The sequence below is a fragment of the Malaclemys terrapin genome, chromosome 4 (assembly GCF_027887155.1).
Source record: "Malaclemys terrapin pileata isolate rMalTer1 chromosome 4, rMalTer1.hap1, whole genome shotgun sequence".
Classification (NCBI taxonomy): domain Eukaryota; kingdom Metazoa; phylum Chordata; order Testudines; family Emydidae; genus Malaclemys; species Malaclemys terrapin.
The window spans coordinates 80,905,915-80,928,431 of record NC_071508.1 but is presented as its reverse complement, the minus strand read 5'-3'; the positions used below and the strand labels follow the sequence as shown (position 1 = coordinate 80,928,431).

Below are 22,517 nucleotides of genomic sequence, written 5' to 3'. Positions count from 1 at the left end.
TGCTGCTGTCCATATTTGGTTCCCTGAAGGGCACATGGCCGAGATGTGCAGTGCACAATGTTTGGTGGTAACAGATTTGCCATAAAGGGAAGGGAAGCATGACTGGAAGATATAGGTGCATGTTGGAAAGGATACTTAGATTTTGCTAAGAGACTGGAAGGTGCTGGCTAGGTAAGTCCGTGTCAAGCCCATTTGCACCTCCTGCTGGCTAGGACAGAGACTGTCCTGTTACGTGTATTCCCCTCCTCACAGACTGCATATAAAGATGACCAAGAGTGGTGTCTCTGACTGTCCAGTCTCTGTAACCTGTGCTTTCTCAGCTCTGTAGAAGGCAGGCGCTAGCCAGAGTGAGGGGGAGAGAGCTGAGGGAGGTGTGTGGGGGGGAGGAGTGAGGTGTATGTCTGGGGAGAGCTTTGAAACACCATCCCTCCCCCTCCCCCCAGTAACTGCTCCTGCTCCTCAAGGAGGCTCACATTTCACCAGCTTATTGCAGCCATCTGGACTGTGTCCACTAATGAACTCCCGCACTCCATAAAAAGCAAATCTGTTAACAGCTTTCAGCTCCATCTCCTCTCTCCTCCCTTCCCCCTCCCGCTGGTTAACTGCCCCAGCTCCTCCGCGCTGAACAAACCCTCTGCTGAGCAGGGCCAAGGAAACCTGGCACTCTGCCGCTTCCATTGAAAACCCCCTCCCCAAGGAGAGTACAACTTACCCACACTGGCCCTCAGAGCTCAGCGGGGTGAAGGCAGCCAGAACAAGGGGGAAGGGATCCCAAGCCTCTGGGACAATCCACATCTATATTTCATTTGGGCAAACAATGCTCAGACACGCAAGGGTTTCACAAACATGGATGCAGCTGCAGTCGCGGACACAAGCCCACACACACAGAGGCAAACAGAGGCACAAAGGCAGACAGATGCAAGGTACACACAAGTCTACTTGCAGAGACACATACACACACACACACACACACACACACACACACACGTGTAGGCCCAGGATCTCACAGTGCTCTCCCCCGGCAGGGCTGGAGCCAGTGTGTTGTGCTTCACTGCCCAGTGCTCCTCCAGGGGTCTCCTCAGTACGCAGAATCTAAACGCTCATTTAGCAAAAGGAAATATTGTGTTTCCCCTCTGACTGCACAAGCCCTGATGCAGCGCTGCCCATCCGAGTCTGTTGCAGAAACGGTCTGAAACAAGAGCTGCAAGGGGCCCTCCGCGCAGCTCAACTGATTCATGTAACATGATGAAGCCCAGCCCCATTCTACCCTGGTTTGCTTTGCCTGAGGTGTTTGGGACCCAACTGTATTGTATGCACATTACCAAACTGTATTACACTTTGTAAGGATCAGGGTTCACATACGGCTTCCAGAATGTGGTTTGTTCTTGTCCATACTACAGGCAAGTTCTAAGAGATCAGTGCTGGGGAGGACGCAGGACTTCCTAGACAGTCACAAGGCCAGGTGTGCATTTATACAAACAAATACACCCCAGCTGGACCCCCTCTCCTACAACCGGAGCATTCAGTCCTTAAACAAATTCCCTTCAGCACTGGCTCTGGGGGAGATTGGGGGGACACTTGCCCCCAAGAACTCAGTGTGACAGTCCCCACCCAGTCCTCAGCCTCCTACCTTGGTCCTTTTCTCCTTTGTTTCTATGGTCACTCGATGTGCCCCCAAGCAAAGCCATTCCCGATCTGGGCACATAACAAGGCCCGAGTCATTCGTTGGAAGTTAGGAAGGCAGGGCAGCTGTCGGGGAGTGTTCGTAGAGCATCTCCCTGGCTGCTGGCAAAGGGCTTGATCGCGGTCTAAAGCGTTCAAAAGCTTTTAAAGCCTCATTAGGCTTGGCTGCCCAGGTGAACTCCTCTCCTGTATCCCAGCCCTGGGAACCTCTGGCACCAAGACATGACTGCACCTCTTCACTATCTACCAGCTCCCAGAGCTGGCCAGGCACTGAGATGCTATTCTGTTCCCTGTGTTATATCTCAACATACAGAGCCTTGACACAGAGACACGTCTGTTTCCCCACTGCTGTATGCCAGCCCCTGGGAACCTCTTGTATCAAAACATAACCTCGCCTTCTTCGCTACAACTCCTCTGGCAGAGACATGACTGCATCCCAGCCGCTGTGTCTTGGTCTTCACGGGCCGGCACCAAGACACAGCAGAATTTATTCTGCACGTAAGTGACACTGCCTGACCCACTTGCTAACACACTCTGTGGGACTAGCTACTAAAGGATCTCTCAGAGCTCCCTCCCCTCCCCATCCCCACACTCGGGAGAGCTGACAGCGCTGCTGGGAGGGGAACTCTCTGGCGAGACTGTCCTTGCAATGACCTCAGATGATGGGAAGGGGGGAAAAGAAACATTCCACCCACTCATTTAGAAAAACCACAAGGGCAGCAGAGAAGAGCTAGGAGGAGACATCCTTTGTGCAGCTGTAAGGTTCTGCTGCTTAGCGAGTGGGCAGGGCTAGGTGAGATTTTGTGCTCCATGCTGAACTACTGGAGAAGCCCGAGACTCCAGACTGTATCCAGGGACCCCCTTCACATAGGGAATGTGTGGCACATTTGGCTGGGCTCTAAGCTAGTGCTCTCACATTCCCTTCACTGCTCCTCTGCCGAGCCAGCTGGCTCACACCTTCTGAATCTCTGTTCCAGGCATTCACCAGTGCCCCATGTACACCCTTGTTCCCAGCACTCCCATCTCCCATTCCCAGCCCATCTGACCTTACCTGCAGGTCTGTTTTCATGAGCGAAGCCCCAGCCTCCACAATGTAGTGGCAGATAGTGCGCTGGCGCAGAGCAGCCGCCTGGTGCAAGCTGGTCTCGCCACTGGGGAGAAGAGACAAGAGGAAGGAGTGAGGTCCCCAAGCAAAGTGAGAGGGCAAGTGACATACACAGGGGCTGCAGTGAGGGACCTCTGCAAGGGAGGCCTGGGATGGGAAGCAAATTCAGTATGGTCACACTTCTTCACTAGTGAACCCCACCCCTGCCTCAGAGAGCACCTGGGTGAGAGGAGAATTCAGTCCCTGGGATTGTTCAGTCCAAGCCTGGTATGGAAGTGATGGCTGGAGATTGCAGTAAAGGCAGCTGGGTATAGAAAACAGGGTTTGGGCAATGAATAATACAAACCACAAGCAACTTACTTCTCTTCTTCTGTCGCATCAAGGATCTCTGCAGGGGCTGTGGAGAGAAAGACAATGTGGGGTAATGAGACCAGCCTGCTTGACAGAGACCTTCTTGTTGCTCCCCAGCAATGCACAACACAGTCTTCTCACACATCTGCGATCTCCTGCATACCACTACAGAGACCTCATCTGATAACAGAGAGACTCAAGCAGCTAGAGTTGTAGCTGCCTGGGAACAGTGGCGGAATCTGACCGGTAGAGTTGGGGAGGAGGAGTTGCCCCTGGACCCAAATACAGAGAAATGTAAAAGAAAAACCAGCCGTCATTCTGGTGAGACCCACCAAAACCCAAGCTATGAGCTGCCCCCGCTGGCAAAAGTGGGTAACTAACAAACCAGGCAGCAATACTCAAAACACACCAAACTACACCAAGCCATGTTGCAGCCTCAGTTGCCTCTGGCTTTGGTGAGATCACACGGGTATCACATAAGTCTGAGGCTGAATCTGGCCTTGTGTTTGCCAGTGAGAATACATACAACAGAAAGGAGGGACAGGACACTTCCCAAGCCTTGCAGGGTGCAGAGCGGTTGCCACAAACACAGCAAGGCAGAGAGAAGGCATCTGAACACTAGCATCATCCCCTTCAAGCAGAGACTCATAGGGAGGGTCAGTGAATTTGGCCTCCATCCTTCTGTGCCAGCTTCAGGGGTCACGGCACCCCCATCCCAGAGCTGTACCAACAGCTGGATCCAGGTTCTTAACTTACCATTCTCAATGATGTATTTGACAATCTCCTTGCTCCCCGATTTGACGGCATGGTGCAGCACGGTCTGACCTGAGGAGTCTCGCAACATCAGGTCCCCTCCTGCCTGGTGCAGCTCTCGGAACTACAGGAACACAAGTCAGCTCTGGATTAGCTTCTCCTACTCGGTCCTCCTCTAACCTCTGAGCACCAGAGCAAGAGCTGTGCCTGTGGGAAGGCCCTCCCCACTCACACCCTGCAGGGCGGGCCGGCCTTCGCCAGCAGAACCTGCAGCAAGATTACCTGGGTAGGGAACTGAACCACTCTCCAAGCTCAGCCAGCGAGGCTACAGCTGCCTTCATCTAACGCTGCATGTGCCAGCCCTCCCAGAAAAGGGTTCCTTGTGGTGAGCCTGTCCGGACCCCATCCGGCCCTGCTCGGGGGAAGCTCACACTGTTAAGGACTCAAGGCAATGACAGAGCCTGGCTAGCAGGCACCAACAGGGTGCTGGAGAAGGGGTGCTCATGCCACACTGGGGTCCTAGCTAGCTGCTGTGGGGAAACGCACAGCACATCCCAAGCTCTATGGCTGGGTTCATGGCACATGGCAGCTCTTACCTTCTGGAAATCATTACTTTTGGCAGCAGCTATCAAGGCGTTATCTGCAAAGAGGAGACACTGGTCAGGATGACAGAAGCCAAGTAGGAGATGGGGAGAGAGAGGGCTGCTTGTGCGGGGGAAACTCTCTCTCTCTCTCTCGGTATGCGCGTGCACGTGCACTGAGAGAGGCTGAGCTGCTGCGTATCCTGCAGTGGGGAAGGTGGAAACACCAAGGAGGTGCAGGTGGGAGGCAGCCTCTTTTTCCCAGACTTCCTTCCGTTTCAGTCTCCCCTGAGCGCAAGAGGCAGTTTCAATGGCAGAGTGACACAGTGCTCACCCCAGGCCAGTTCACATCGTGCACTTCTGGAGCTGTCTTGGGACACTGCTCACAGCCTGTTAGCGCCTGTGCAATGGGAGCTGCCAGAGGTATGTTCCTCCAGCACCACAGTCTGTGCCGGTGACCTCCTCCTGGTGTGGGAGCAGGGCCAAAATCTCCCCTCCCTCCCTAGCTGCTGGGCACAGCTGGCTGCTTCCTGCTGACAATCCCTGAACATCAGGGTGCTGCTGGCAGGGCATTCCTGGGCCTGGAATTCCCGTGAGTCCAATCCCCTCGCGCAGGGCTTGGGAGGAGAGGAGTTCGGGGGAGTCCGGAAATCAGCAGCCACTGGCCAGGCTGGTTTTGCCTGGAACACGGCATGCACCAGAGGGTTAGTGGGGGGCTCAGCTTTATAATGTTGGGTGCCCCTGGGGGTGGGAGAGAGGTATGGAGAAAATAGGGGCAGCCCACGGGATGGGGTGTGAGGGGAGAAACACCCGTGGGAGGGAGAGGAGTTAGACCACATTCCTGGGGGCAAGGCCAGGCCCCAGCTTTGGCGAGGTCCAGAAGGAATGTTTTCAAGACCATGGGAAAAGTAACTCCTGAGGTGGAGGGGGAGAGCAGGGCAAAGGGCAAACGTGGGGGTCCCTGGGGAGCCGGCCAGCTGGGATGCCTCTCACCAGTGACTCACTCACACTTCCAGGAACTGGCTCTGTTCAAGCTCCAGGAAACTCTTTCCATTTGCTCAGCTGAGGGAGGCCCCTGACCTTGTGCTCCCCACTCCCAGAGCCCCTGCCGGTGCCTGGCAGAGACAAACCCCACCCCCAGCAACACAGCTCAAGGCCTGGGCTCTGCAGGTGGGAGATTAACCTCACCACCCTGTCATTTCCTGCCGTCCCCAACTGGGAGCTCCACACTTCACAAGCAGGCTGGGAAAAGGCTCCCTGCACTGCTCCACTGTGCAAGCAAATGACTATCATGTCTATCCAGCCAGTCACTCCTGCCACTCCCCTCAGGGCACCTCCCCAGAGAACCTGAGCCCCGATACCCCTGAATGGCAGTGCACTGTGCAGTCACTGCAGCCCCAAGTGTGACTCGCTCCCTCGCCATCCCATAGGCTGTGCAGTGCTTGCAGAGCCTGTGCTTGGGTCCGGATCCCAGACAGAGCGGTGCCATGTGACACCAGCAGGGGCGGGGCTCTCCAGACATTCTCATCACCCCCATGTTCTCAGATGATGATAGTGTTCAGTTTGTGGGGAACACAATCAGGGAAGGAACCTGGGAGCATCTGCTAGTGTAACCCTAAGTGCGACAGGAACAGGGACGCCTGAGATGTGCCAGAGGCCTGCAGCACAAGTTGAAGGACTCACCTTCACGGCAGGGGCAGCCCCCTGCTTCTGAGCTGGAAGAGAAGAGAGGGAGAGATTCAGAACTGATGCTGTCAAATGCCATTGTAAGCAAGTCTTCTGCAGCAAATTCCCTCCCCTGCACTCCTCTCTGTGATCCCCACAGGCAGAGCCCGTCAGCATCGCTTGCTGGGAGAGGCCAGGACTGGACTAGTTGGGAACTCCTTGTGATGAAGTGGGAATTTTCTGTAATATTTTTTGAGTCCTGTTTGTGCCTCAGTTTCCCCTATGGGCTGCGCTGTTATTTAGGGGGTAGAAAAGGGCTGTTTGCTCAGACGTAGATATGGGTGTCACCTAAATGTCTGGGGCTTGGTCCCCATATCAATGGAGCCTCTGAAAAGAACATGGAAAATCCAATTGTCTGGACATTGACACCTAGCACTCAATGACCTAGAGAGATGTACATTTCCCCGCCTCTCACTGGGGGTGGGGGCGGCGCACAGCTGAGCAGCATTTCCCAGGTCTGGAACAAAGGAGGACTCTAGGTGGGGGGATAAGTGTTGGCTGCTGGAGGCACCCAGGGAGGCTCTCACCTGGAGCCTGACCAGAGGCGGGGGGCAGGGGGGGGGGAGAGAGAGAGAGCGCGAGCGAGTGCACTCTTGAACAATGGGGTTCACTACAGCTTGGCTGGGCTCTGGCTAACCAGAATGGACTAGGCTTTAACCTTCCTTCCTCTTTGCTCACTTAAGGACGTCCAATGCTTTGTTCCAGACGACTTATAAACCCCCCTGTTTTGACAAAGCTGCATGTCACTGCACATGCTTGGTAAGGTGCATTAATCCCTAAAGAGCGTACAAATCTTCTGTCTCAGTTGGACTTGCTGAACGGTGCTCACAGTGTGAAGCAGGAGTGCTGCAGGCCCAGAGGTCCAGTCTAAGGAGGCGGTGAAGCCGCATGGCCTACTCTGGAGGAAGTGAGAGACTCCTTTGGGGTCTGGTACACTGAAGGGGTCCCCCCCCGACACTGTTCCAAAGCTGGGGCTGTAGCACCAATCCTATGATCTGTGACACTTTCCCATTGCCAGAGCCCTACCTGATGGCTAGTCAAGCTGGGGCTGTGTGAGCGGCAGAAGTTTCCTGTGTACCAGCCTGCCACACAGGGCACTGTCACAGGAGAGACACTGCTGCTGAGAGGCCAGCTGCATCAATGCCAGCTGGAATAGGAAGGAGAAAGGAATCCCAGAATCACAGAAATGTAAGGCTGGGTGGGACCTTGAGAGATCATCTAGTCCAGCCCCCTGCGCTGTGGCAGAGCCAAAGAAACCTAAACCATCCCTGACACGTGTTTGGAAGTTTTTAAGACCAGGCTGGACAGTGATAGGGTTTCCACAACCTCCCTTGGAAGCGTTTAGAGCCTAACTATCCTTATAGCTAGAAAAACAACAAGGAGTCTGGTGGCACCTTAAAGACTAACATTTATTTGGGCATAAGCTTTCGTGGGTAAAAACCTCACTTCTTTGGATGCTAGAAAGTTTTTCTTAATATCTAACCTAAATCTCTCTTTCAGTAGATTAAGCCAGCTACTATTTGTCCTACCTTCAGTGGACACGGAGAACAATTGATCACGGTCCTCTTTATAACAGCTCTTAAGATATTTATAGACTATCATCAGGTCCCCCTCTCAGTCTTCTTTTCTCAAGACTGAACATGCCCAGGTTTTTTTTGACCTTTCCTCATAGCTCAGATTTTCTAAACCTTTGATCATTGTAGTTGCTCTCCTCTGGATTCACTCCAATTTGTCCACATTTTTCCTAAAGTGTGGTGCCCAGAATTGAACATAGGCCTCAACAGTGCTGAGTAGAACAGGACAATTACCTCCCCTGTCTTCCATATGACACTCCTGTTAATACACCCCAGAAAGACATCAGCCGTTTTCACAACTGCATCTCATTGTTATTCATATTTAATTTGTGATCCACTAGAACACCCCGATCCTCTTCAGCAGTACTCCCACCTAGCCAGTTATTCCCCATTTTGTAGTTGTACATCTGAGTTTTTTCTCTCCCTAGCGAAGTACTTTGCACTTGTCTTTATTGAATTTCATTTTCTTGATTTCAGACCAATTCTCTAATTGATCAAGGTTGTTCTGACTTCTCATCCGGCCCTCCAAAGTGCTTCCAGCCCCTCTCAGCTTGCTGTCTTCTGCACATTTTATAAGGATACTTTCCACTTTGTTATCCAAGTCACTAATGAAAATATTGAATAGTGCCAGGCCCAGGACTGACCCCTGTGAGACCCCACTAGATACACTGTCCCAGTTTGACAGTGAACCATTCATAACTACTCTTTGAGTACAGTTTTTCAACCAGTTGTATATCCACCTTATAGTAATTTCATGTAGACCACACTTCCCTAGTTTGCTTATGAGAATGTCATATGGGACTGTCTCAAAATCAAGCTGTATCATGGCTATTGCTTCCCCTTAATCACTAGGCCCATAACCCTGTTAAAGAAGGAAATTAGGTTCATTTGGCAAGATTTGTTCTTGACAAATCCATGCAGGTTATTCCTTATAACCCTATTATTTATCTGCTTACAAATTGAAAGACTGAGGGAATTAACCTTGCCTTAGCAATGACACCCATCCCTTCCCTGACTTGGTTTCCTTCCCCATCCTGGCCCATCTCCACCTCTAATTTCTTCCCTTCCCAGCTCAGTCAGTGGCACCTACCCCATTCCAGCTCTGTGTCTTGGGCCCTCCAGACAACCATCTCCCTTTGCCATGGGGGCTAACAATGGGGAACGAGTTCTGGAGTCCCAGTCAGCTCTGGGCTGATGCGGCTAAGCTAGAGCCATGGGTGCAACCCCCCAGTGCAGCCCCGCTGCCCGAGAGTCACGCTTTCCTAGGGTGGAATATGCATGGGGGAGGAAGGGGAAGATTGTCGGTCTCCATAGAGACCGGCCCTGCTGTCTTTTGGAGACAAGCTACAGACACAATTCTCACTCGTGTCACACAGAGCTAGCGTTTCACGTCAGAGCTCAGGATTCAGAGCTGCTAAGCCAGCACCAGGCCTCTCAGGCCGGTCCTTCTTCCACTCCTCTCTCAGACCCTTCTCCCCACCCCACAAGGCCATTCTCACCTGCAGACCAGAGTGGTCAGTCTCACCTGAGGGCTGGTGAGGAGGGTGGAGAGGATGAGGAAGGGAAAGCAAAATGGTGCCCTGCGGGTGTGGAGGACGAGTCAACGAGGTCAGGCATGGCGGGTGAGGTGCCCACGGTCTGGGTGATCACCAGCTCCGGGTCCAGCACAAAGAGGTCGTCCTGGGAGATCTCCGTCACGTAGTTGAGGTGCTCCTGGAAGGCAGAGATCAGCCCTTCAGAGACTGGGGTGTTTCCCCAGTCACCCTGGGGAAACACCCCCCCACTAGCGACCAGAGCAGCATTCAGTGGGGTGATGGCCCATGGCAGCTCAAAGGAGCTGGCATGGGAATGGAGTTGGGACTGGTGCCCATGGTGACTTAGCAAGGGCAGCCCCAGCCTGCCAAACAACTCTCCTTAGACTGATCACCATGACCCCAGCCAGGTCAGATGCTGCTGAACAACAATCACTGTGGGGAGTGGCGTCTCAATGAGAGATGGAAAAATCCTATCAGGGGCTCTTGTCTCCAGCAGAGCGTAGGTTGTGTCCAGTCTACTTTTAAGTTGTTGCCCCGTTCCTGGAAAACTCTTCCACAGCCTCACACATATCACTGCCAGGGCGTCTGCAGAGATTCCACTGGAACATCGCCTTTCCGAATCCCCTCCCAAATCTCTCATTATGACTCTATGTAATCCCTTTCCACCCTCAGCAGTTACCCCGGGATGATGTTTGCAGACTGTCTGCACACGCTAAGTGCTCCTTAGCAACCTGGATGGATTCAACTCTCAATCTCTCCCTATGAGCCCTTGTTCATTCCTGTTGCCCTCCTTTAACGCCTTCCAATCTCCCTCTGTCAGCAAAGGGCCCAGAGCTGAATGTCACACTACAGGTGTGTGTGCACTAGAACCACACAGGAAGGGATCATCTCCCTGCATCTTGACGTGAGGCTTCTTGGCTTAGGAGACCCAGAGCTGACTCCAGGTGGGATCTCGTCAGAGCTGTAGATAGAGGGACTGGCCCCTCCCTTTGCTGGGACTGAGGACTTTGCATCCCCACTCCCCAGAACATCCCTGGTGTTTTGCAGCCCTCTCACTGTAAAATCTTTTGCTTCCCCCTCTCCTGACAGAGAGTCTCTCAGCCATTCCTGCTCCTGGCATTCTCCTCTCATTGAGGATCAAGGTTTCGGGTTATTTTCCCCCCAGCTGCAGGATCTATGTTTCCCCAGGCCGAGTCTCACTTAGTTGTTTCCTGCTCATGTGTCTAACATCTCTGGGTCCCTCTGGATTTTCTCTATCCTCTCTAGGGTTTACCACTCCTCCCGTTTCAGTGTGACCCATTGGTTGCATCATGCTCCTGTTTGCCCTCTTTCTTGATCATGAACAGAGATATTTAATAACACTTAAGTTTACACCTGAGATCAAGCCTTGCAGGTCCTCATGGACACCTTCCTCAACTCAATACACTGCCATTTATCACCATCCTTTGTTCAGGTCCTTCAGGCACTTTCCAACCCACATCTCAGTGTTCCTAGCCAAGCCAACTTGCATTCATTTTTCAAGTAAGACTGTGAGACGCTGATCCTAAGTCTGGGCTATGTCCCAGCCTCTTTACCTCATTCCAGCAGCATAATGGACCCAGTGCCCAGCCAGATCTCCCTACTGGGAATAACCCAGTATAAGGTGGATTTCCAAGTGAGTAGGGCCAGCAGCATGATCCTTTGCTGTCCCCAGGAGTAGGGGTGTATCTGAGTGAGGGACGGGGTGTGTTTGGTTACGCTCTAAGCTCTAGCTATTCTGGGATGCCAGGTAGTCCCTTAGGGACTGCTGTATCTAGGGTGCAAGTCAGAGCGATCCCTGGGATCACTCTGGTTTATGATGGCGGCTGAATTAGCTTCCAGCAGCCTCATAGTCCAAGTGGTGCAGAGGTGGCTAAAGTCCCCTTTGCCCCCATGTCCTGGGCTGTGCGGAACCCAGAATGGGGGCCACAGTCTGAGATATGTTACTTGCATCCAGTTATATCCAGCTACTGCTCTGCCTCCCATCCTCTAATTTTGTGATGCTATCACAACCAGGGCAATGAGATTGGCATGGCAAGGCTTCTCACTAATCCTCAACACTGCCCACTGCTCCCGGGGAGCATTATCCTCCAGACCTTTCGTCAGTTTTTCCTCTCAATATTTCTTCCATTAATTCACTAGGACAGAGGTTGAAGGAGATGGTGAGGCACCTGAAGCATCCAATACCAGATGATCCCAGGGGTACTTGACTGCAGAGGGCAGAGCACCTCTATTTCCCAGGGTTTACAACCTTCCTAGGAAATTGTATCCCCTTGTCCATAATGTAATCATAGGACTTGGGCAGCCTGGGGACAAACCACACAAGCAGTGGCCCTTGTGCATGCGTGTGTCTGCATGTCTGAACACACGTGCTGCTGGTCAAGTGTAGCTGCACAACAGCGCCTCGGTCCCCAGAGTCCTGAGGCTGCACTCACCTGTGCGCGGTCTATCCTGTAAAACCGATCAGCTGTAGTTGCTACGAGATAGAGAGAGAGAGAGAGAGAGAAAAACAGTGTGATTCCTGTCCCCAGAATCTGGCAGGAGACCAGGAGGCAATGGGACTGTCTATAACCACCGCATTCCACCCCTGGGCAACAGGAGACTGTTCAGCCACCTTACAACCCCTTGAGTGAGTGCACCCACGTAACACCAGGGAAAACAGTTAACTCTTGACCATGGATGGCCCATCGACTTCCACAACGTGCCCTAAAGACACATCCGTTCTCTTCACAGACTACAGATCGCAGCACGCAACATTCCAGCCCGACTGAGCAACCAGCCCTTGTTCTAGGCCCTGATCACCATTAGGAGCAGGAGCAGCAGCACGGTAAGGCAGGACATACTTGGCTACCTTCAAGCTGCTGGCCTGGAATTCCAGCTTTCTGGGAATTTTCAGGCCCCCTGACCTGCCTCCTGGGTCTCATGATTTTTGGTGCTGACTCTGTGACACAGACATTGTACAGAGCAGAGCCTTGCCTGAGCAGGCTGCGGAGACGACAGCCCATTGCTTACATCAGGGGAGAGATTATTCCTCTGGTTTAAAATCCCTCATGGTCACTTTTATTGCGACAGAACAACTGCGGGGACATGGAGCAGCCCAGATGGAGAGCTCAGGCCTTTCTGTTCTCCGCTCTCAGGGACTTGGTGCCACTACATCAGGGGTTCTCACACTGCGGGTCGGGACCCCTCAGGAGGTCGCGAGGTTATTACATGGAGGGTCTCCAGCTGTCAGCCTCCACTCCAAATCCCGCTTTGCCTCCAACATTTATAATGGTGTTATAAATTAAAAACAACCTTTTATATATTTAAGGGGGGGGAGTCGCACTCAAGAGGCTTGCTGCGTGAAAGGGGTCACCAGTACAAAAGTTTGAAAGCCACTGTATTACATGTTTACATTATTGACTAGGGCTCATCACAAACCAGGACCAAGGCTCCAGGCCTTCTGTATTATCCCTGGCCTTGGCAGAACACACTTCCCCAATGGGGCATGGGCTGGACATTGGTCCCTGTGCCCCAGGATGGCAGCAGTTTAAAACCAGCAGCCAACATCCACTCTGCCAGTGGGGGCTAAGAATTGTACCCAAGCGGGTCCATAGTCTGTCCCTCTGTCCTGGGATGCTTGTTGCTGTCCCTGCTGAGCACCAGCTCGAGGGACAGAAAAGCCCCACATTGATATACTGGGGCGAGAGGAGCAGAGTGGACTGGGGGTGTGTGTTTGGGAAGCACTTTGCAATTCTGGGATGCAGCCGGTAACTATGAAAATCACAATAAAAATTCCAGCGAGGCGAAGGGGCTGGGGAAGGAACGGGGGCTCCTGAGCCTTGTTTCAATGTGGTGGAGAGGGCCAGGACAGACCAGGGTTAGTGGGCTCCAATGCTTTATGGGCATTTTCTCCATGGGCTCTGTGCCCCCCACAGGGCTGAGGACTGCTGCCCAGACTGGGGTTGCTATGGCTGGGCCCTAAAGGGACTGGGGAATTCTCTCTAGGAACAGAACAAGAATGGGGGGGAGGGGTGTCCATGACACAAGCCAGAGCAGATTAGAGGAGTGAAAGAGCCCCGTTTATCCTGTCCCTGCAAGAGATTTACAGCCACGGAGCTGCTAACGAAGGTCTGTAATTCAGCCACTTTAATGAGCCTGCGTCGCCCTTGAATGCGGCTCCAACCTCTTTCCTGGCACATTTTCCTCAGCGCCGAACTTGCTGCTGGGAAACCAGGGAAAGGAGGAAATAATCCACAGCAGCAATATCTGGGAGCAGGGATCATGTGAGCGGTGCATGCAGTGGGGTGTCCGCCCCACCCCCACCAGGTGGGACCCCACACTCCCAGGAGACAAGGGAATGAACCTAACTTGGCTTGGTTCCCCACCACCAGCCAAATTCAGGGGGCAACGCCTGCACCCCTGCTGGGACTGCTCCTGGCACACACACCCCTCCTGGAGGACATGGCAGTGATGGGGCCAAGGTGTGCTCCTGAAACCAGAGATTTGGTGGGGAACCTGGAGGGAGGCACAGCCAGAGGGAAATGAACACAAGGGAAACAGGGAGAGGAACAGAAACTCCAGAAATTGGATAGGAAGGAGCAACCTATCCTCACAGCGTCTGGGACAAGGCTCTGGCCTTTTCATTCCCCTGGTCCCTCCAGTGTCTCCCCTGGGGTGGGGTCAAATGCTGGTCTCCCCCTTGAAGCCCAGCTTGTCTATCTGCAGTCAGGCTCCTCAGGTGGTGCGGCTGGTGCCCAGTGAGTGCCTGGTGCAGGCCTGCTGGCTCTGAAGATCAGTGCAGTGCCCTGCTTGGTGCCCCTGCGTGAGCTTCTCCCTGTGTGTTTGGGAACTCGCTCCAGCACCATTACAAGGGCACAAAAGCCCCTATTGTCCCAGGCTGTGATATTGTCCCTATATCCCAGGGAATAGCTCAAACCAAAAACAGAGACACCAAAAATATGCTAGTAAAAGTGAATATGCAGCCTGGAGCTTTGGGAACAAAGTGTGGACCTCGGGCGGGGGCAGAAAGGGGAGAAGGGGCTGAGAAAGGAGCTGGAACAAAGCCGTGTTTGTAAACAAGTCCCCACTGCTTTGCCCCAGCACTCGGGGGCTCCTGCAAACACAGTCGGCTGGGTCACAGGCTCAGCAGGCACTCTCCTCCTCCTCCAGCACCAATGTACAGCCTGTAATTGAATGAGATGGACAAATGCATCTCCCACTGCAGCAGCTATGCTGCTCTGTAGAGCACCTCCTGCTGGAGAAGACTGCCACTGCAGCAGCTCCCTCCTGACCAAAGCTCCGACACTATTCACTGCAGTGCCCCCTGCTGGGAGAATCTGGGACCAGCTCTCAGTTTTCACCTTCCCTCTCCCCGCCCGCTTCCCCTCTGGTCCACACTGACTTGTCATTATCGCACTGGAGTTATTTTTCAGGAGCAGGGCTCCTAATTCACTTCTCCCTCAACCTCCCACACTCTGAACACTAAGTACAGGGCTAGGAGTACTCACTTGCTCTATTAAAGACCACAGTACTATTTGTAGTTAGGAAACTCCCCTTGGAAGTCATTGGGCTGGAGTGCCACTGGTAGTCCTCTCCCCTATACAGAGGGAGAATAATGGGCCCTTCTGATGGGTAGCACCCCGAGTACTGGGGAGGAAAAGGCTGTTTGCACGAGGAGGCCAGTCTGTGTCAGCCAGGCATAGAATGTAGCCAGTGGCTGCACACACAGACCATTCCCGACGGGTACAGAAGATTCTGCAGTGCCTCCCTGAGGATGCATTCCCAGCCCGAGGGAGCCCCCTGTCCGTCAAACACAGGCACAGCACCTCAGCCCAATCCTGGAGAGCCTGCGCCATGCACAGGCCAGAAGTAAGGTCTTGAGGCCAGGTGTACTGTTAGCAAACACTCCACACCTGGCAGTTTTTGCTGGATTCACATGACCAGCGGCACTGGGCACAGCTGCTGCTCTGGGGGCAGGGAGGCATATTCCTCCAGCTCAGAGCTGCTGCACTCAGGCACCTAAGCAAACCGAGAGAAAGGTAATGGGGCAACTGCCTGACTGCTGGGGAGCCACATGCAGAGAGCACCACGCCGATGGAAATGGTGCCATGGGGGGAGCCGGTCAGCGTGTCCCAGGGAACAATCATTCCCAGAGAGCATTATTGGTTTGGGACTTTCGCTACATCTCTAGAGCGGATCAGAGCACGACCCCACCTCCCAGGACAGACCAGTGCTACTGTACTGCATGGAGAGGATACTCACAGTCTAAGAAACACCACTTGGGAGACAGCTTCTGGGATGAAAGTGTCTTTAATTTGGCTCCATCCCCTTCCTGCACAAAGAGAAGAGAGTGACGTTTCCCAGCTCCTCGTTGTTCCCCCCAACCTTTCCTGGGTTCATTCCTGCACTGGGCATTCAGACAGGCTCAGATTTATGGCCCTTTGACAGAAGCAGTTTGCACCCAGGCGTGGCACGGAGACAGTGGGGCACATGGGGGCATGACACAAGGGTTGGGGAACACAGGCATGGCATGGGGTGCAGCTGGAGACAAATCCGCCAAACTCACTGGGGAGGTGTCCAAACAAGCCTACAAGCCTGGCACCATGTACATGACAGAGATCCCCCGGAGGGGAGGGAGGTGGGTGATACACACCTGAAGGAGCAGGCACTGTAAAGAAGAAGGGCATGGAAGAAAATCCTGCAAAGAGGGAAGGGGGTGGGTTACCACATTCATTCAGCTGCCCCCCTTCTGTCTCTCAGAGCCTGTTCTGTGCCCCCTCCTGTATGAGGAGCCAGCCCCTGCCACCGTATGTAGCCACCCGGCCTATGCATTCCCAGTACTGAGCCCCCACTGCCCTGCATGCCCTGCAACATGCAGCTGGGTTCAGAGTTTAGTGATGACGTGCTCCAGATGGAATGAGAAATAGGGGAGAAAGGCAGCAGCTGAAACCAATAGCTACGTGTCCCAAGCTGCCCAGCTTCTGTGTGCTCAGACATGTCATCTAAAGCATCAGCCAGGAGACAGGCCACTCTCTAGAACCCCCACCCCTTCCAGCTGCAGGAACTTCCCCATGTTGTGGCCATAGTTGCTTCCCATGACTTTATGAGAGGGATGGGACTGGGTAAGGGCTGAGATGCTAGGCCCTCACCAAACCCATCATCATGGTTGCCCAGCCACCTGCCTGCGAGTGTCCCCCCTCCTGTCACTGCAGGGAAGGTTCCATCAGAAATGCAGAGACAAGAGAGAGAGGGATAGGCAGGTCCCTTCATGCCAGCCTGCCTAATGTGCTCTGCAATTAAACATGGTAGATTGACCAGAGAGAGAGGAGCACTGATTCAAACCAGACAGGGATCCTGCAGCACTTCCTAGGCCACAAGGAGCCCATTTTCAGGCTGTGCAGGGCTCTTCCAGGCGAGGCAAAATCCCTTCCAGGAGGTAGGGAAGGAAGAAACCTGGGTACTGGGCTAGTGCAGTGTCATCAGACACACCCTCCAGAGCTTCCCCATCTGTGCGTGAGAGAGGAGAGTTGGGCAGGGGAAAAGCATAAATCCACAGGCAGAACTCTCTGCCCCCCAGAGGTGAGGGCTGAGAAGGAGCTCACAATAGTGCAAGAGGGGAGAGAAAGGGGCACCTGACACAGGGGAGACGGACTACAGTGTACCCAGGTTTGGGGGAAGGACTAAGATCTTGGGGAACATACTTCAGTGCAGGACAAATGCCTTCTCTTTCCACCTGCCTAGCGGCCTCTCCTTGCCCAACACACTGGAGAGGACTAGAGGGCAGGGTGAGCAGGATGACGAAAAGGGAAATAGTGAGGCCAATACATGGGAGCTGTCAGACTCAACAGATCAATGATCCCTCTAGCCTGGGATCCGGTCTCCATCAAAGGCCAATGCTGGATGCTCAGAACGCCAACTGTGCGAGGCTACAATAACCGGGGGTCAGGAGAGACCTCTCCAGAGCCTCCCTCCCCTCAACGATCAGTTCCCGCCATCTCCCACGCCCCCTGCAGCGCCTCACCTCCTGCAGCCTCTCTATGTGGGTCCGACAGACCTCCAGGTCACTATCTCCCGGAACCACAATGATCCCCAGGGGCACAGCTGAAAGCAAAGCACAGACATCTTAGGGAGCGGCCTGCTGCCAGTTCTCCCCCCAGTCACTGAGCCCCTGAGACAGTAGGGCCACTGTCCAGCGGAGGACAGCACCAGAGACATGGTGAGAACAACAGGGCATTGCCACTTTGTATAAAACAGGGCTGACCACAGCCACCCACAGAGACTACAGCTCAAGCATGCAATACTCCATCCGCAGACCATGGCTTCGTTACAGCAGAGCTGTGGCTGCCCAGAGCTGCCCCAATGGCCCTGTGGCCCAAAGTGCTCAAGGAGGCCTCACCCATAACCCCCTGGGATAGCACACTCCCAACACCCCCAGGCACCCGGGCTGGTCACTCACAGGCTTCCTTGAGCTTCTCCTTGTCGTAGTGAAGTGCCTCATAGTCATGCATGCTGATTCGGTTCACCCGGATTCGCAGCCGCTCGGGCACTGGTTGCTGGCTGCACGCAGGCAGGAGGAAAAGGGCAGGGGTTAGAAAGAAGGCCCTATAGATGTAGGCAGAAGCTCATGGCTACAGTAGCCCAGCCTCCTCCAGCAAGAGGCAACTGAGGAAGCTAGGCAAGAGCACTGTCTTAGGGAGCTCCCAGCTAACCAGTACTTATCTCTACCAGCAAGTGGTGCTGTAAGCAGAATGGGAGGAGCACTGGTGTGGCAGGCTAGGGACATGGGGTGACGTGCCCCGCCACTCCAGTACTTGACTCCCCCAGGAAGTGGTGCTGCAGGGAGTGTGGCAGAACTCCTTGCTAACCCAGTCCCAGCAGCAGGTGACAGCAGTTAAGGCTTCATTTTCTGCGGCAGATGGCTCCCATAACTCAAGCCTCCTCTCACTCTCCTTCCAGTATTGCCCAGAGATCCTTTGGAAGGTTCCCTGCTCATGCCTCTTGGAGGCAACTGTGAAGTGTGAAGAGCCGGGAAAGGCCACCCAGAATACATGGTTGAATTATGCCCTTTTGGATTGGTACCACCTCATGCCCTGCTGCTGTGGAGGTGAGGAACCGATCCAGATTGGACAAGTTGCTGGGTTTGGGGCCCCCAGGGTTGCCCTGTGCCAGGTGAACGTACTCATTGAGTAGGGGCATGGAGTTGCGTCGCTTGGTCTTCTGCACCATATTGGCCTGGTTGCGCAGGGAGATGTGAATACAGGAGGCTGCCAGCTTGCATGGCTCCCCGTCCACCTGCATAGGAATGGCCTTGGATGTGGTGAGCATCACCTCCCGGCACTGGTGCAGCCGCTCTCCATGTCCACCCACCTGCAAGGCAGCCTGCAAACAGAACCAGGGTTACAGTGGGGCTGCCTGTGGTGAAAAGGCTCACGGCCATACCTTAGAGCAGCAGCATCCAACACCAAGTGGAGTCACAAGCAAACTGAGCTTGGAGGGGCTCAGCTCAGTCCCCAGGGAGAAGGAATCCACAAAGACCAGCACATGCTGGAGTCCTCGCAGGTGTCTCAGCTCTGGAGCGGCCCTGGGTGGGGAGGCAGGCGAGAGGATGCAGAGGCACACAAAGACCCCAGCAAACAAGGCTTATGGTGTTTGAATTCTCTCCCACCACTAGCCACCCAGGCACAGGGTGCAGGCTTGGGAGCGTTCTAGGGAAGGTTGCTCTGCTGTCCTGCACACAAGGCTCTGCTGTTCCTGGCAGAGGTCCCCCAAAGCTATACCTGGGGGTGCACCTCCAGGGTCCTGCTCCTGACTACACTGAGCCATTCTGGCTGCAGACTGGAAGGTCCCACAGGCTTAGAGGATGGGTGCCGCCTGGCGCCCTCAGGCACAGCTGGATTTCAAGTCAAGGTCGCAGGGTCGGGAGCTGTGGGTCAGGCAGGGTGCAGGGCAACGGGGCCAGAACCTGCAGCTCCCCTGCCTGCTGCAGTGGCGGAGCTGATTTACCAGGGATGTCATGGTGAAGCCGATGACCTCAATGCAGCCGTCGTCGTGGCGCTGGGGCTCGAAGTCATGGTGCTCCCCAGGGTTGCCCCAGGGCATGGTGCCCGCACAGTACCTGCAGAGAGACAACGGGAGCAGAGTACCACCTGGGACCAACAGGAGGGCTCCTCAAACACCGGGCAGGGAGCTGCTCAGCATCCAGGGGTGCAGGAGCCACTCACCTTGGAATGTTCAGAAAGACAAGGCACTGGGGCTTCAGGTCCTGAATCTTGGGGGTCAGGTCTGTCCCGTCGCACTGAAAACAGACAGACGGACAGACAGTCAGACACCTAGGGTGTCTGCAAGAAAAGGGCCCAGCCCAGCCCTAGTACTCTGGGGGGAATAAACTCCTCATTGCCTTCTGAGGGGGAGCTGTCGCCCTACAACACCCAAGGAATGTCCCTCATAGTGCAACAGCTGCCTCAGCCGCTGCGGTACCAGTTACTGTAACCCCAAAGGAATGATGCCCTGGATTCAGCAATCCCCACCGCTCCCAGGGAACGATCCCAGCCCCTCCTCTCCAGACACTCACCACCACTTTGACGTGCTTCGCTAAGTCTTTGGAGCTGCCCGTGAGAAAGTCGGAAAACGCCGTCTGCCAACACAAAGGACAAGGTTAGTGCCTGGAGACCGCGTCCCTGAGCAGCAGCTGGATCGCATGGACTCTTCATGCTCTACTGAGTCTCAATTCAAGCCCCCGAGACTCCCGAGACTGGGCAAATCCTCTTCCAGGCGTCACTGCACCTTCGGCAGATTTCCCCCTCCTGATACAGTGCTGCAGATGCTCCTCACTCCTGACCTGACGCACCCCATGATAACCCAGCTCTGACAATGGACTTCAGTCCTAACTCACAACCCCCCCATGTCCAGGCTGGGCCTCCAGGAGCAGCTGTGATCTAGGGCTAGGGCACCTCCTTCTCCAGGTGGGACGCAGTACTGGGTGCACGGAATGCAAGTTCATTCTCTGGCTGTGAGAAAATATGGCCAAACAAAAGTTATTGGGCCCAATACGGGAGCAAGACACCAGCCTCCTCAGTGCGAGGCAGTTATGAGAGGGCATGAAACAATATGACATGCAGTCTAGGGTAACACAGCTAATCCCCCAAACCCAGATTCTCAATGGGATGGACAGGTCTGGGAAGCAGAAGCAGCCAAAACGCAAGGGGAAGAACAAATTAGCCAGGGGGCTGCACTGCGATAGGGTTGGACAAAGGCTAATGCAACCTGGGGACTGCATATGCAGAGACCTCATCCCAGGGCAGGAAGCAGATAATCACCCTCTAATACAGGTCTAGGGGGTCCTACCTGTGACACTGTTTTTGGGCCTGGGCCCCTCAGTACAAGAAGGCCAGTGGGAGGAGTTCAGAGAAGAGCTAAAACAATTATCATGGGGCTGGAGGGACATACTGATGGGGAGATCAAAAGAGCTGAGTCCTTATAGTTCAGAAACCCCATTAGTAGCTCCCCAGAGAAAGCAGCTTTGGAAATCTCTAAGAGTAGCTAGAGCTTAGACAGACACTGCTCCTCTCCAAGGAGTCCCACACACTCACCCCAGCATAGAACATTTTATTCCGAAACCGGCTGTTAAATTTCTCTGGATTGGCCTCTAGGGAAAGAGAAGAAGAAGAAAAAAAAAAGACAGACGTTAGTGTCATTCACTCACTGCCAGGAGCAACTCAGCTGCCTGTCGCCCCAGCCCCACTCTCCCAGGCTCACTAACCAGCCTCCCCCAAGACTCGCCAGCTGCCTCTCCCACACGCCTTCGTTTCTTCCTCCCCCTCCCCTTCATTCACGCACACTCTGCAGCTTCCTCTCCCCTATCTGGTTGTTCCCACCCTCTTCCTGGTCAGTTCCCCCCACCCTCTCCCCAGTTGGTTCTCTCTTTGCCATCTCCCTACCACAAAGGCATTTCAATTGACCAAGCTGGGGGCACCCCCAGATTACAAACCTGCTTCCCCCATTCACCCCCCCCTCTAAATCCCAAGATTCTCCCACTCTGCAGCCCAGCTCTGCGCAGAGAGCACCAGCCAGCCCTACTCCAGCCCCCACCTACCTCGAGATTCGTGGAACTCAAGTGTCACGCGAGCATCAAAGCCGAGGCTGAAATAGTTATTGAAGACATCGAGGGGAAGCTGAAAAGGGAAAAAGAGGAGGCTGAGGCTGGGAACCGTGGTGACCAGACATGGGGCTAGGAATGTAGGGTTACTGCAAGGGAGACACCACACTTCACTAGCCATGTACAGGGGTCACTGCCAGCAGAGGGAGTAATTGAGACAGAGGTGGCTATTGGCCTGAATGAGGGATATACTGAGGGGGATGGAATAGCCCTTTCTGCTGCCCTGAGCACATCCATGCTCAGCCCTCAGCCCAGGCTCAGCATCCACACAGGCAACGGGGATGCAGTGTCCAGCCCAGATCAGCACCTAGGGTGGAACGGGGTGGCAACTGCAGTCAGCAGATGCTTTCTCTGTGCCAAATGCACCAGGGGTTGGGGCCTGTTTCCCCAGGAACCTTCAGGATCCCCAGAGAGGGTTTTCCAGAGAAGCAAGGACGTCTCCTCTCCACCAAACCCCATTCCAGCTGCTCAGTCCCCCTTCTTACAGGGTCACTGCTGGCTCACCAAGCAGCCAGACGATCTCTGCTCCGAGACACTTGCTGTTCTCAGGGTCTCTGTGCCAAAGAAATGGTCTTCTGCTTGCAGCGAGTCCCCCCCAAGTCTCTTGCAGACCTGCACCTTTGGGCCAGCTCTGGTTGCCACTAGCCCCTGGGGCAGCTTCTCCCAGATGGGAGGCAGGGAGGGGCCTCTGAGCCACGAGGAGAGAAAATGGAAACGGGGGGGAAAATACTCCCTGGGGAGTCGAGTGCTGCCTGAGCTGGGGATAGATGGAGAATGCTGGCCCATGGTGGAGGAGCTCTGTGTGTCTCTCACCTTGTCTGTGGCCGTCTCGTCTTTTTCCTCAGGGTTCACCTCGGAGTTTGGCTCCACCTGGAGATTCCAGCGGTCGAGCTGCACAATGTTTCCCTCCTCCACGTGAGAGAGGATCTTTGACAAGGGCTCATCCGTGTAACCCTATGGGCCAAGGCAGAGCTCAGTGAGCCACCCAACTTGGCTCCCCTAACCGGAGAGGGGGTGTGCAGGGTCAGGTGCCCCAGAGCAAAGAGTGGGGAGAAC

General features: G+C 54.3%; 1 protein-coding gene across 5 annotated transcripts in view; it reads right to left on the bottom strand.

Annotated features, from left to right (window-relative positions):
• The window catches only part of DGKZ (diacylglycerol kinase zeta), a 101,695-nt gene that overhangs the window by 4,893 nt on the left and 74,285 nt on the right, over positions 1-22,517 (bottom strand). For 3 of the 5 annotated variants that reach the window (XM_054025900.1, XM_054025896.1, XM_054025897.1), the window contains 18 exons: positions 22,275-22,415; positions 21,399-21,477; positions 20,896-20,951; positions 19,878-19,940; positions 19,528-19,601; positions 19,310-19,421; positions 18,486-18,685; positions 17,763-17,863; positions 17,328-17,407; positions 15,960-16,004; positions 15,569-15,638; positions 11,761-11,801; positions 9,298-9,485; positions 6,157-6,188; positions 4,489-4,532; positions 3,896-4,016; positions 3,149-3,185; positions 2,735-2,834 (listed from right to left, as the gene is read on the bottom strand). In XM_054025900.1, coding sequence (XP_053881875.1) covers positions 2,735-2,834; positions 3,149-3,185; positions 3,896-4,016; positions 4,489-4,532; positions 6,157-6,188; positions 9,298-9,485; positions 11,761-11,801; positions 15,569-15,638; positions 15,960-16,004; positions 17,328-17,407; positions 17,763-17,863; positions 18,486-18,685; positions 19,310-19,421; positions 19,528-19,601; positions 19,878-19,940; positions 20,896-20,951; positions 21,399-21,477; positions 22,275-22,415 — 1,584 coding nt within the window. The remainder of the gene's footprint in view (positions 1-2,734; positions 2,835-3,148; positions 3,186-3,895; positions 4,017-4,488; positions 4,533-6,156; positions 6,189-9,297; positions 9,486-11,760; positions 11,802-15,568; positions 15,639-15,959; positions 16,005-17,327; positions 17,408-17,762; positions 17,864-18,485; positions 18,686-19,309; positions 19,422-19,527; positions 19,602-19,877; positions 19,941-20,895; positions 20,952-21,398; positions 21,478-22,274; positions 22,416-22,517) is intronic. The other 2 variants (XM_054025901.1, XM_054025899.1) reach the window with 1 other exon arrangement.